This window comes from Gopherus evgoodei, chromosome 2, assembly GCF_007399415.2.
Source record: "Gopherus evgoodei ecotype Sinaloan lineage chromosome 2, rGopEvg1_v1.p, whole genome shotgun sequence".
NCBI classification, from domain to species: Eukaryota; Metazoa; Chordata; order Testudines; family Testudinidae; genus Gopherus; species Gopherus evgoodei.
The window spans coordinates 244,567,019-244,581,248 of NC_044323.1; the positions used below are offsets into that span (position 1 = coordinate 244,567,019).

At 40.1% G+C, this 14,230-nt stretch overlaps 1 protein-coding gene across 1 annotated transcript in view; it reads left to right on the forward strand.

Annotated features, from left to right (window-relative positions):
* ZBTB10 (zinc finger and BTB domain containing 10) overlaps positions 1 to 11,715 on the forward strand; it is a 33,885-nt gene extending 22,170 nt beyond the window's left edge. Inside the window, exons 3-5 of the mRNA XM_030553331.1 lie at positions 3,060 to 3,197; positions 6,607 to 6,782; positions 9,074 to 11,715. Of these exons, the coding sequence (XP_030409191.1) occupies positions 3,060 to 3,197; positions 6,607 to 6,782; positions 9,074 to 9,379 (620 nt within the window). The 3' untranslated portion in view covers positions 9,380 to 11,715. The remainder of the gene's footprint in view (positions 1 to 3,059; positions 3,198 to 6,606; positions 6,783 to 9,073) is intronic.
* Positions 11,716 to 14,230: the final 2,515 nt, after the last annotated feature.

Consider the following 14,230-nt stretch of genomic DNA (forward strand, 5'->3'; position numbering starts at 1 on the left):
AGAATCGTGTCCATCATAAACCTTTAATCTGCTGCAACACAACTTTAGTCTGTTCTCATCTCTTTGCAAGGCAGTTGTTGTAGTGTTTACACTACATCAAGAGACAGGGTTTGATTGTCAGCATTGAAGATATGGGGTTCTTTTGCTTAGGGTTGCTAAAATTTTTGATCATAAAGCTTTGTTTGGTGCTTAATCTGTCTCCTTTTTCGATGCCACTGTTGGTTTTCTTTCAGTTTTTTCTTTAAGACTAAGAGCATTATTATAATTCTCATCCTCTCTGTTTAAAGTGCTTACCTGTCCTCACTGTCCGTTCCAGTTCCTTTATTTTTTAATTATTTATTTAAATAGAGACCTGGAGATTTTTAATTCCCAAGAATGGGGTATATATTCATCCATCCTCTTCACCACAAAGGGAGGACTTTGTGTGTATATGGGAATTGGACCCATTCAAAAGGAATAGGCAGTTACATACCCTATGTGTGTCTCTTGTTTCATTACATGAGCTATTGTGAAATGCCTGTACTGGAATCAACAATATAATCTTCAAGCTGAGGGAGTTCTCACTAGTTTTTTTTTGTGTGTGTGTGTGTGGGAGCATGGACATAAGAATGATCTGGTATGAGCAAGTAACTTCAAAGAACAACTTCCTTACAGTAACTTTCCCCCCTCATTCTTTCTCCACTCAGCTCCCAGGAATCAAAGGAAAGTTAGGTTGTCACTTCTTCCCCTCCAACAACCAGGCATGAGAGCTAAAATATTGGAATTCTCCTCTTCTCCGCCCCCCCCCCAAAAAAAAAAAACCAACAAAAACAAAACCCAAACATACCCTCAACAACCTTGGAACAAATCCTGTGGGCAGAGGGAGAACAATTTCCTGTTTTACTCATTGGGATCTGAGGCTTTGTGATCACTGAGACTGAGCTGCTGAGGGTCAGTTGCATGAATGATCCTACATGGATCGTAGCTGGCTACCCAGCTGGGTGACAGTTTTTCCAGACACCTGTAAACTTCATTTGGGCTCCCTTTGAGCTGTCTTCCCATGCAGTTACCACTGCCAGCCATAATCTATAATGCTGTTTAAGCAGCAGGGTAGAACTGATGTATACAATCTGATGGTGAGGAGATTTTCACTGTACAGTAGTAGTGAAAAATTGATGTACGTTGGATACTTGTACACATCTTGCCCAGCAGAAGGAAAGTATACTGTCACTCCTCTGCGGCTGTAGCACTGTCAAAGCATGGCAGAACTTCTTATATCGTGTGCACCCCCTACCTGCAAATGGATTTGTTAGCCGGAATTTACAAAAGTGCAGACATAGCTATTCCCATTCTGCTCAAGACTTAACACTCTACAAAAGAGGGTAGGACAGGATTACAAGCCTCCAGATTTAAAACACCCATCACCAGTGAAGAACAGGCACAGGAGAAGGGTAGGAATGATGTGGCTGCCCATCAGAATTCAGTCTAAAACATATCTATATTTTGGTGTATCAGAATGGTGTACAATGCTGCCAATGCCAGCATGATGTGCCCTTAGTAAAAGATTTATTCCCTTTATGCCTGATTAAAGAAACATATAGATAAGGGGCCTGTACCCAGTTAGTTGCTAGAGGATCACCACAATATATGGCTTCTAGGCATGATGGTTTCTAAGTGTAGTTTTTTTCAATCATTGGTAGCTAGAAGAAGAATAAAACAAACTCAAGTCAAGCCAGGAGAGAGAGGAAGGAGCGACAACATGAGTTGAATGGGGGAAGAGAAGAATGATACAAAGTGCATAAAATTTTGTTTTGTGATGGAGCCTGTATTTCAAGGCTTTCTCTTATACACTCAGTATTTACAGAATGTAGGGCTTTTTGTGTGTGTATGTGTGAACTAGGGTTTAGATTTAGAAACCAAAAATAGAATTGCAATCCTCATTTGAGGTTTAACAGAACTGCTCTTTATTTATAATATTTTTAAAGGGAGATTCAACTTTAAAACTTTTAACCCTTCTTAATGACTACAGTCTTCAGATTCTACATTTAATTCTGGAACTCTTGTTTGGTGGATGGATGGATTTAATCAGCTTTTTAAAAAATAAATAAAAATAAAAATAATCTGTTGCTATATAATAGACATAAGAAAAAGTAGTATGAGAATAGGACAAAATTCAAAGTGTGTTAAGTAGACCATATTCCTTTAAATTTGACTTGCATAAGGAAGTTTTTTTATAAAACTTTTCACAAACGTACAAATTTAGAGACTGGATGGAACAAAGGGCTGATCAGGTTTTTTTTTGTACTCCTTTAAGTATGTTTGTTTGAAACTGGGTATAATTAAGAGTGTACAACCCCTAATATGCATGTAGTTATAGTGCAAATAAAGGCACTTATCACAGTAGACTTACAGAAATAAGTTACACCTGTTTAAATCACCTTTCTACTCATATAAGGCATGGTGTGCATTACACAGTCTTGTCAGCAAAACTGTGTTGACTGGGAATGAGGAAAAAATTGTGCTTTCTGCTCAACATCGGTGCTGGCAAAAGTGCTTGTGTAGATGCAACTGTGCTGTCAGTATTTATCACATAGCTAATGTTATTGAGGGAGAATCTGTCAGCATGGAGAGGATAAAATTGCCCAAGGCTGTAGTCTAAAAATCCCACTTTTTGGTGAAATTAGTTAATGCTTACTTATAAGGGACTATCAGAGTAATCAATTCATAAATAAGGCCCTACTTGAATTGCGAGATTGTCAAAAAAAAAATAAAAAAAATTGTGACTGAGTTGCAGACAAGCCAGGGAAAACTGTGGAAAAGTAGTAATGGACCTTATTATTCACAGTAATAAAGTCATTACTTTTCAACAGTTTTCTGCTGTCAGCCACTCGGAGCTGAGAATGGGGGTGCTTGTTGTCAAAATTGCAGTGGAAGCCTAATATTGCAGAATCTGCAATTTGCCAAATCTCACAAGTTAGTCATAAAGCTTCTTGAAAAGTTTGTTTAAAAATAACTGTTTAGAGAATTCTCTTCTGTAGAATTTTGTCTGAATCAAGTTAAAAGAACATTACTTGTAACAGGTACTTCAAATGATTTCAAGTATGGACTGTTGCCGGGTACTTCAAATGATTTCAAGTATGGACTGTTGCCGGGTACTTCAAATGATTTCAAGTATGGACTGTTGCCGGAATCTTGGCCAAAAGAAGCTTGGGAAAATGGCAAGTAAATTTTTTTCCCCCTTCATAGCCCTCTTTTTTTGGGGGTTCAATTTCTTGTACTATTTAATGATCGTATAGATTATAAGGCCGAAGGGACTGCTGTGGTCATCTAGTCTGACTTCCTTGAATTTATTCTTGTTATATGAAAGTTTTTAAATCCTGGGTTATAGCAAACTTTCTCTTTGACAATGTCACAGTAGCTTTTCCCAAAGCAAACTATAGCCAGTTCGGGGTGTGTGTGTGTTTTTGTTTTTTGTTTTTTAAGATTAGGGTCTTACTATCAATTTAGGATAGATGGATTAGCATACAGATAAAATAGATTTGACCTTCAAATATGTAATGCTTAACACTGAAAATTGTCACTCAACATACTAAGTTTTGGTTAGTGCAATTCATATTTCCTTTCAGCATGACTAAAAGCATCTTCCCTTGAGACCCATGTTGGGTGGTCTTGCCCTTCTGGGAGTAACCTCTTTCCCTCCTCCCCTCCCCCCCTCCCATCGCTCCCACTGTATGAGATCTAGCTAGGGGGTTAGTTATAGACATTCTCTGAAGATTTTGAGAATATACAAAGAAGCACTGTCATGTAACAAACATATTAATGATAAAACATACCATTTCTCAATAAAGCAGCTGTTTTAGGAACATAACAGGAATGGGTAGTAATATCTAGCCCTTGGGTCTCTTATTGGAACTCAGGATAATATCCTTTCTTCATAAAGCACTGACACTTATAGGTGGGGAACTGAGGCAAAAGGAGGTGAAATGACATGTCCACGGTCACATGCCAGTGGCAGAACTGGAAAAAGAACCCAGGTCCCTTAAGTCCCAGTCCAATATTTTATCTACTAGGAGAAACTTCCTCAACATAATAGTTCATGCAGAGTCTTAATGTTACGCTTCAGTTTTGTATCAGCCTCCCCCCCCCCAACACACACACACACACACACACACACACACACACACACACACACACACACACACACACACACACACACTCCGATCCTTGTGAGCGTACATAAGTAAGGCTAAGATTTTGTCACGGTTATTTTTTGTAAAAGTCATGGGCAGGTCACAAGCAATAAACAATAATACATGAAGCTTGTAACCTATCTGTGACTTTACTAAAAATAACTGGGGCAGGGCTAAATCTTGAGGAGAAATTGAGTCCCATTGGGGGGGGAGAATGACATGCCAAAGCTGCTTCAGCGGGGGGTGCAGCCTCAGGGGTATGTGTACAGCTCCTGCTCCAGATAGATACAGCTGTGGGATGTGTGGATGGCTCCAGCTGCAGGTGCCCCTCAAGCCTCGGCCGCATCCAGGAGGGGGTGCATGGCCTAGGGACGCTGTGGGGCAGGGGCATGCAGCTCCTGCTATGGGGCTGGGGCATGCAAACCTGGTGGAAGCCGTGGGGCTGGAGGGCAGCAAGGGATGCGCAGCCCTAGCCCTGGATCTGCCGCAGTCGGGGGTTGTGTACGGTCCTGGGATGCTGCGGGACAAGGGCGCGCAGCTCCCAGCTGCAGCCCCTGGCAGAAGCGCAGCCCCAGTTCTGAAGCTAGCCGTGGAGGGGGGCGCAGTGGGCAGGGCCCTGAGATGCTGCGGGACAGGGGCGCAAAGCGCCCGCTGCAGCTCCTGCCATGGGGCTGGGTATGAGCAACCCCAGTGGAAGCTGTGGGTCACAGCACCCGCTCCAGAGCTGGTTGGGGGACAGGGGTACACAGCCCCAACTGCAGTCCCTCCACCCCCTGCAAACTACAGGGCAGGGGCTGCAGGGTCTTGATTCCAGATATCCAGCTTGTCGTTACGAGCTGTTGCAGCTGGGCAGGGGTGCACAATCCTGCCTCCAGCCCCTGCTTCAGCTGAAGCAGAAGTTGTTGCAGAGGTCCTCTGTGACTAAATCATAACCATATACATTAGTATTAGACTTTTTTTAAATTAAAAATACCCCCAACAAAAATTATCATGGTACTCTTTTTTCTAAGAGGCTGTCTTTTTGCCTTTTAAACATGTAATACCTTGATGCAGGGGTAATCAGTTGTTTCTCTGGAGTCAGGACCTTAGCCAAAAAAAATTTGTTACACTACAACAATAATAATGGTAATAAGTAAATAAAAAGATTTTGCAGTCCATTTAAAAGTGTCTGAAGGTCTGAATTTGGTCAGCAGTCTGCCTACTGATTACCTCTGCCGGGATGCATAAGAGTACAGGTTCAGTCAGTTCTGGAATAAGATTTCTTAAAGGTGACTAGAATTCAAATAGTTAACATTACGAGTCTATAAGATGCAGCAAATGTGAGTGCTCAGCTGTTGAAAGCCAAATTTTTGAAGACTAGAAATACTTAAAATCCATCGTACAAATGAATTAAGGCTTTGCCCCAGGGAGTAGTAGTACCTTCTGTTCAGACACATACAAGTCTTTGCTTTCTCCTTCCTGACATCAGTGCCACAGAATCCATCTTGTGCATAGCCACATGCACCTAGAAAACCTGTTTTAAAAGTTTTGGTGGCAGTTAAATCCATGTGCATGTATCTTGTGTTCCTATCTTCCCTGGGTGAATAGCCATCCCCCTTCATGGTTCCTGAGTTCTGCTCTGTCCAACTGTACCATAGTCATTGGACCCATTCCTTTCCTTTTGTCATATACGCTTCTACCCCGATATAACGTGACCCGATATATAACACGAATTTGGCTATAACGTGGTATAGCAGCACTCCTGGGGGGCGGGGCTGCACACTCCAGTGGATCAAAGCAAGTTCGATATAATGCAGTTTCACCTATAACACGGAAAGATTTTTTGGCTTCTGAGGACAGAGTTATCAAGATAGAGATGTAGTAGTGTAGTATGTTAACATTTCTTGTAATTTGGGTTTGTGCATGGCCTTTGAGCTCTACCATCCCTGGCCCATGGGTATAACTAGCTATCTTACCTCCTAATGATACCTCAGTTCTTCTCTACCTCATGCTCCAAAACATCTGTTAGTCTATAAGGTGCCACAGGACTCTTTGCTGTCTCTACCTCTAGAAGCTGTATCTGAGCTCTGAATTAGAGTGAAAGAAGGGGAGGGTAAAGAGGTTCTATGGAGACAATACATAAGGAAAACCAATAACGGGGTTTTTTCTCTCAGCTTCAAAGACTTGGTCTGTCCTTGGGTTCTGGAATCTTTTTTGTAGGAGAAATGAGACTTCATGGGGTGTCCATATTTACTAGATGGGCACCTACAGTCAAATCCTGCTTACTGGGCCTCCCATGTCAGTGGACCCTAGGGCAACATTGTTTTGACCTGAGTAACTTTGACATCTGTATGGTGCAAAAGCCTTTTGCGGTTTCAGCTGTACCAGAATGTGTCAGAGGATGATGATGTTTTATTTTGTTCCATTACTGAACGCTGGGACTTCTTTTTTTTTTTAGGTGATTCATCTGCTCTAATCATGAACAAACTGAAGTGTCCACACTGTAATTATGTAGCCAAGTACAGAAGAACACTAAAGAGACACTTGCTCATTCATACAGGGGTGAGATCTTTTAGCTGTGACATCTGTGGGAAGCTGTTTACTCGAAGAGAGCATGTAAAAAGACATTCCTTGGTAAGTAACATTTTCTGTATACATCTTTAAAACTCTCAAATGTTTCTTAATCTTTGGTAGAAATGGTTTCATAAGAGATTTGACATGTGAATAGTGTCTGTTTTACCGTGAAGTAACCAAGTTTGAGTCTACTTGATTCCAGGGCAACTGTCTCTTTAAATTCCCATCTGAAAATCGCACTATTGTCCATGAAATTTGTTTCCAAGGTCTTCCATGTTGATGGCATGAGTATTTTGGGGCAGGTGTTCTAGGAGGATTGAGGAAGTGACAGAAAATAAGAGCAGAAATGCATCCTTTTACAGGCTTAGTAGACAAGAAGCCTTCCCTTGATGGGGCAGCAGTTGAATATGACATCCTTTCATTCTGTACTACTACTTCACCATTTTCTGCCCAAACTGACAATCCACTAGTCAATTTCTCCGAAGTGTCTTGTTGAAGTTGAAGGTATGTTCATCCAAAGGCCATCCGAAGAAGTGAGTATTCACCCACGAAAGCTCATGCTCCAAAACGTCTGTTAGTCTGTAAGGGCCACAGGACTCTTTGCTGCTTTTACTGATCCAGACTAACATGGCTATCCCTCTGATACCTGATGGGATGATGTATTAAGCACTTTAAAAATGCAAGGTGCGGCAACCAGTGTTTTCAACCTGATGCTGAAAATGAAAACTTGCCTTTGACACTGATTCAGTGTAAAATGCCATTGAACAGTTACTCACATGGCAAGTTAGTGAGTATCTAAATGGCGATAATCACAGTCCTTCAAGATGAGCTCTTATGTGAGAAACCAGAGATGTTTATATTCTAGGCATTTTGATTGGTATTTTCTATGTAGTTTACAAGGAATGAGACAGATTAAGTTTCATTTTAATTCTTGGGTTGTATAAACCCTAGGTGCACTAACATTTCAGCTTTAGGGAAGCAATAAAAGCAGGGGTCAAACTGGTAGCAAAAAAGATGGTGCTATTTTTCAAAGTACTACCCTCATAAGACACCACTTGTGGAAGATTGTGTGGTTGCATTTTGAACATCTACAACTTCTCTGAGTGACTTGGGCTTGGCTCCCTCTGTGTGATTCGAATAGATCCACAAGCTCCACTAGGTTGTTTGGGCCTCATTGAGAGGAAGCTCAAGCCCTATTCAGCTTCTTGACTTTGGCGTGGTGTAGTTTCAGTACCACTCGAGACTTTAACTGCAGTGAGCAGCTGTTTCTATTAGTCAGTAAGAAAATTTCATTTGAGGAATGGGTTTGTTCCCTAGGTATGGGACAAGAGCCTAGTGAGTCTGAACTATGAAAACAACAAAATCTAGTAGTGCTTATAACTATACTGATTCTATGCATGAGTTGAAACTGTATCATCTACATGGATTTTTATTTTTCATCATCCTCTGTCTTAGACTGAGTACCAATTTAATTCTTGTCTACAGAGGAAACTTTCAGTATAATCTAAGAATTTAAACAGATAGTTATACCAGTATAACCTCTTGTGGGCTCACTTGTATTCCAGTATAAGATTGGCTTTTTTGTTTATATTGTGTTGCATGGGAAGGCATTTAAGCTAAACAAAACATTCTTCTTGTAAATATCGCACAGTGGTTATGCTGGTATAATTACAGCACTGTAACTGTTAACATATTCCCCTGTAATCAAGGCCTAAATGTTATATGGTGAAATACCTTCCCTCTGACAAATTTCCATCTGGTTTTAAATTGTGTGTTTCAGTGACTTGTTTGTTGAAAAACTATATTTTCATATTATATCCTTAAACAATAATGGAATGGTTACAATGCATATTAATTCAGTTTGTATGCATAAGGAGTTCAGTGCCATATACAGGTCTTGAAAATAGAGAAGTGGGAAGCTTTCCTAAGGAAAGAAGGGGCATACGCCATTAATTTAAGCAAGATTTAAGCTAATTTATTTTTAGTTTCTAGCCCTTAGAATAACAGTCTTCGAAAAGAGGACTCGGTGTAACTTTATAGCGTCTTTGTTTTCAAGTGTCTATACAAAACTGTACAGCAGTGAAACGGACAATAATCAAGCCAGTCGTATCCCAACCAGCTGCAAAATCTCTAGGCAGGCAACAGCTAAGGCAGTGAAAATATTGCCTCTCAGCCTTCAGAGGCCCTTTCGTCTCACTTCTCAGCTTTTGGCTAGCAAAGTTTGCGTCAAAAACTCTTTTGAGGACCTCAAAACATGAACTGACCTCAAACAATTCATGCAAATTCAGCAAGTTTTTCCAAACGTTGCAAATGTGAGTTTCTTCTAAATAACACTTTCTTTTCCTGTTCAGGTGCATAAAAAGGATAAAAAGTACAAGTGTATGGTGTGTAAGAAGATCTTCATGCTTGCAGCCAGTGTTGGAATAAGACATGGATCTCGACGCTATGGAGTTTGTGTAGACTGTGCAGATAAATCTCAACCAGGAGGGCAAGAGGGAGTAGACCAGGTGCAGGACACAGACTTCCCTAGGGATGAAGAGTATGAGGAAAATGAAGTCGGAGAAGCGGATGAAGAGTTAGTTGATGATGTAGAAGAACAAAATGACCAATCTCGATGGGATGAATCTGGGGAAGTCTGTATGCCTTTAGATGACTGAGGGTGTGTTTAAGGATGCTGCAGTTGGATACTGTGGATTGACAATTTGAGTTCATGGACTGAAGGCTTGCAAAATATGGTACAGGCTGGATGGTAGTTATGTTGCTGTGAAAACTGTAGGGTCAAAGCCTTATAGCAAAAAAGGATTATTAAATTTTTTATGATATTTGCACAGGACTGTACAGCATACAACCATTTGGTTGAATTATACAGAGTCCTCACATCTAGTCAGTTATCAAAAGAAAATGTATTTTTTATTATTTATAGGATATAGCTACTTGGGTCCTATTCAGACATGGTAGCTGTACTTATTATGTTACACATTCATGTATCCTTCAACATGAATGAAGAAAATTACAATCTTGTTAGGGAAATACATGACAGCTTCCCCAAATCCAATCATAGTTTCAGCCTTAGAAGTGGCTCTTATTTCCAAGAATAGGGCTTTTCCACACCATTCTTGCATCCCCATTACCCTTAATGGTCTAAACTCCTCAGTAACTGAAATATGCAGTATAGGCAGTACCAACATGCTAATGAAATCGACTTATATCGGTTTGCTTAAGCCAGCCTGTGGTATAGGTGACAAGCACTGGAGAAGATATTGGCATTAATTTACTGACTTGATTTCTTGACAATTTTGAATTTGCAGGAAAGCTATTTCTCCTTCTACAAATGCAGAATAATCACACGAGGAAAAAATGATTAATAATACTGGGGGGTTTGTGATTCAGTTATGAGTAACTTTTTTTCCTTGCCACTTAGCAAATTTTAGTGTATTAAATTCTTTCTGGCATTGCTGCCTGTTTTAGGTGTATCTTTGTCGGCAGCATTCCCTGTTGACCATCTTTTTTCCTCCAGCGTATACCTCAGTCCAACTTAAAGCTTAAAGAATCCCCAAAATGGGGGGGGAGAGTGTCATAGAAATAGTATATGACATCTGACTTTGTTAATTACAATAAATGCCTGCTTTTGGCTAGTTTTGTTATGCAGTATGAATTGGACACTAGGCTGTTGTGCCCATTGTTATTCATTAAAATGAACACACATGATCTAATTTTTTAATTCTTTTGTATTTTTCTGGGTGTTTCTAGTGTTTAATGTTCAATTATGTTTAACCTGGCGGCTTAATTTGATGGAACATTTTTAAAAACAAAACAAAACCAAAAGCAAAATGATACTCATTTGAGTTCACCATTTAGAATGCTCCGCTCTCAACACTCTTTACTTCAGTTTTTGAGGAGGCATTGAAACTTGAATTTTTGTAGCCATGGACTTTTTTTCTAAACTTGTGATACTGTACCAAATGATTTCAGGCCTCTTTCTGAGGGAGGGGAGGGTATTGCACCTTTAGGTTAAACTCCTTCGCTTCATCTAGCCTAATGAATTAGCTGATCATTGGACACTGCATTTGATGTAATACTATGTCACAATGAATAAATATGCACAGCATTTATCATAACACATAGCTAGGCCAGTGTGACTGTACTGTATTAAAAAAATTGAGGGTCCCCATATTTTCAGCTTTTGTTTTAATTTTAAAATGAGTATATTTTCCTATTTTATATCAGGTAACTAAATTAAATTATGCTAGTTGTGTGGAAAACTTTGAACTATGCTTTGATGGACAGAATCTTAATGGTGCTCCATCTGATCAAAGTTGGTATGTATTTAAAGAGACAAGCTTTACTGTTGTCCTTTTATTTCAGTAGAACAGTGAATTAATGTTAGACATTGCTGGATGAAACTGAGATAAGTTGAACTACAGTTATATGGGTATTAAAAGGCATCTTGTTTTATCATCCAGTTGTTTCATGGGTAGTTTCCACAGCACTATAAACCTGAGAGATGACTAGGTTTTTTTTTTTTTTAAACTGAAGAATCCATCTTATTCTCATTCTAGACTGAAATGTGTAATTCTGGTGGGGTCCAAAGTAGAAATTAGTTGGGCAAAGATCCTATGAAGAAGTATTTTAAACATTAAAAGTAATGTTCTGCTTTGTGAATATGTAAGTATAGCATAAAGACTTTTTTCATCCCATTTATCCCCTTTAAAACCATAGTTTACAATTGATAGATCTGTCTATATATATATATATAATATATATACATATGAAATTCACCTAAATCTGCTTTATTAGAATACAGCTCACTTAATGCTTAGAAACTGGACCTGGCTTTACATTCTTAATGTATTTTACTTTTTTCTCAAGGTATGAACTTATTCTCTTGAAACTGAATCTTCTTTTACTACTTAAATCATTTATGTATATCTGGTAAATTATGACCAAATTTGTTGTTAGATTGCATACAGTAAATTGAAATATACACTTGGTACACTACAGAATTGTTGTGCTTTTGTTCTGGTTATAGTTTGAAAAACAGGGTTTAATATAGATTGAGTGTAACTTATAAATATTCAAACTTTCTTATAATTGATTGGCATTAGACTCTTCTGTTGTATTGTGACAATCTTTATATGCTTAGTAACATTTAACTGTTTGTCAGAAATTCTGTTTTCTTAATGTAATGTGAGAAGCTCTTTAGTAATCTGGTGTGAAATAGGTAAGTACTAGAGATGCGCTGCTTCAGAACATGGTTTAAAACCTGAATACTCTGAGTTGGTTGTCGTTGAATATTTTTCATTTTAAATAAATGCTTAAGTAATTGGGGGCTGTGATTTAGTAGAACAGTGAGGTAGAAAAGTGACACAGTGGGTTTGTTTAGCCACCTTTATATATTCTAAAGAAGTAAAGAAGGACACATACCTTTCCTTTTGCAGGCTTCCTATAGTGCAGAATGGATTTTTTATTTAGTAAAGCTGTGATGACTGCTCTTTAGAAACTAATGTAGGGCATTTCTTTTTAACCCCTTGTGAGGCAGGGTGATAACATAGGATGCAGACACAATTTTGATTAGTAATTTCATTCTCATCAAACTTTTAGCTACAGCTAAAATAGATTAAAACTTGTCATAAATTGCTCAAACATCTATGTACACACACACAATGGCATACAGTGCCCCAGGAGCATCTTAACTGTAATGTTAAAGGTCTGAAACACAAAGATGGACTTTTTTCCATCACACAAGAAATTCAGTTAATCTGTTGTAGGAGTTAATCCATCATTTTTTCCCTTAAGTGAACTTAGTCTTTGTCTGAGTTCTGGAGACGGATATACATGATCCTCAATAGATATAGCACAGGCAGCAGGAGTTTGCTACCAGTCACAATAGTAAAACACTTTTTTTTCCTCTCTAAATGAATACCATACATCACAGCTCTGTTTTTATAGCTTGATACTACCCGAACTTTTATTTCCATTTTGAGAGGAATGGTTACCAGCCGATAACTTTTTCTTTAAGTCCTGGACTCCAGCCTCCAATGAACTTCGTGTCTCCCAACAGCTGGCTTAAATCTGTCCACCTGAGAAAAGCTTTGTTGTTGTTTGACATGGCTTTAATTGGTAAGTAGAGCTCTCCTTAATAGAGTAGAGATGGCTTATTTTTTTTCACTTGTCTTTCAAATTCTTAATTCTGGTCAGCCAGAGTTGGGGAAAGTGTTTTACTATTTAATATGCCTCCAAAGTACTGGTGTTGAAACTTCTTGCTTCTCTAAGGGCATGGCTATGCTTGCAGATGTAGAGAGCTCTGGAAGTGAAACCAGCCCTCAGACAGCAGCGGGGAAAGCGCTGCTGTATGTTCACACTGTCAGCTGCAAGCGCAGTAGCGTGGCCACATTTGCGGCACTTGCAGCAGCGTTGGGAGCAGTATGTTATGGGCAGCTATCCCACAGAGCTCCTCTTCCCATTCTGGCACTGTGGCTTAGGGAGGAGGGGGAGCGCAGGGCATCCTGGATCCTGTCCCAATGCCCCATGATGCATCGCTTCGCATCCCAGCAATCCCTGTGCTTCTGTCCCCACCTGGCACAATCTTTCAACAGTTTTGTACTGCACATTCTGTCTTACCTTTTGGTCTGTGGGAATGGATCTTGAACTTGTGAGAATTTGCTGATGGGTCTTGCCAGCACGTCACAAATTGCAGTCAAGTTACTCCTTAAGCTACGAAGTGACAGTGAGGAGTCCAACGATGATGACATGCATAACGCATATGACATGAGATTGCTTGTGGCATTCACAGATATGCTCACAACAGTGGAATGCTGCTTTTGGGCTTGGGAAACAAGCACTGAGTGGTGGGATCACATTGTCATGCAAGTCTTGGATGACTAGTGGTGGCTGCGGAACTTTTGGATGAGGAAAGCCACTTTCATGGGACTGTGTGTGCTGAACTCATCCCCATCCTGCGGCACAAGGACACGAGATTGAGAGTTGCCGTGCTGGTGGTGAAGTGTATGGCTATTGCAGTCTGGAAGCTTGCAACTCCAGACAGCTACTGATCGGTCACTAACCAGTTCGGAGTGGGAAAATCAACCAGGGGAATCGTGTTGCTGCAAGTGTGCAGGGCCGTTAATTCCATCCTGCTCAGGAGAGCCGTGACTCTGGGCAATGTGCATGACATTATGGCTGGCTTTGCACAAATGGGTTTCCCTAACTGCGAAGGGGCGATAGATGGGGGACACATTTCATTCTGGCACCAGACCACCTAGCCTCAGAGTACATAACCAAAAGGGGTATTTCTTGATGTTTCTCCAGACGCTTGCGGATCACTGTGGGCATTTCATGAACATGAAGGCTGATGCACGCAGCTTCAGAACATAGGCCTATTCAGAAAAGCTGCAAGCCGGGACTTTCTTCCCAGACCAGATCACCATAGGGGAAGTCGAAATGTCCATTGTGACCACTTATCTTTTAATGCCGTGGCTCATAAAACCCTACACAGGGAGCCTTGACGT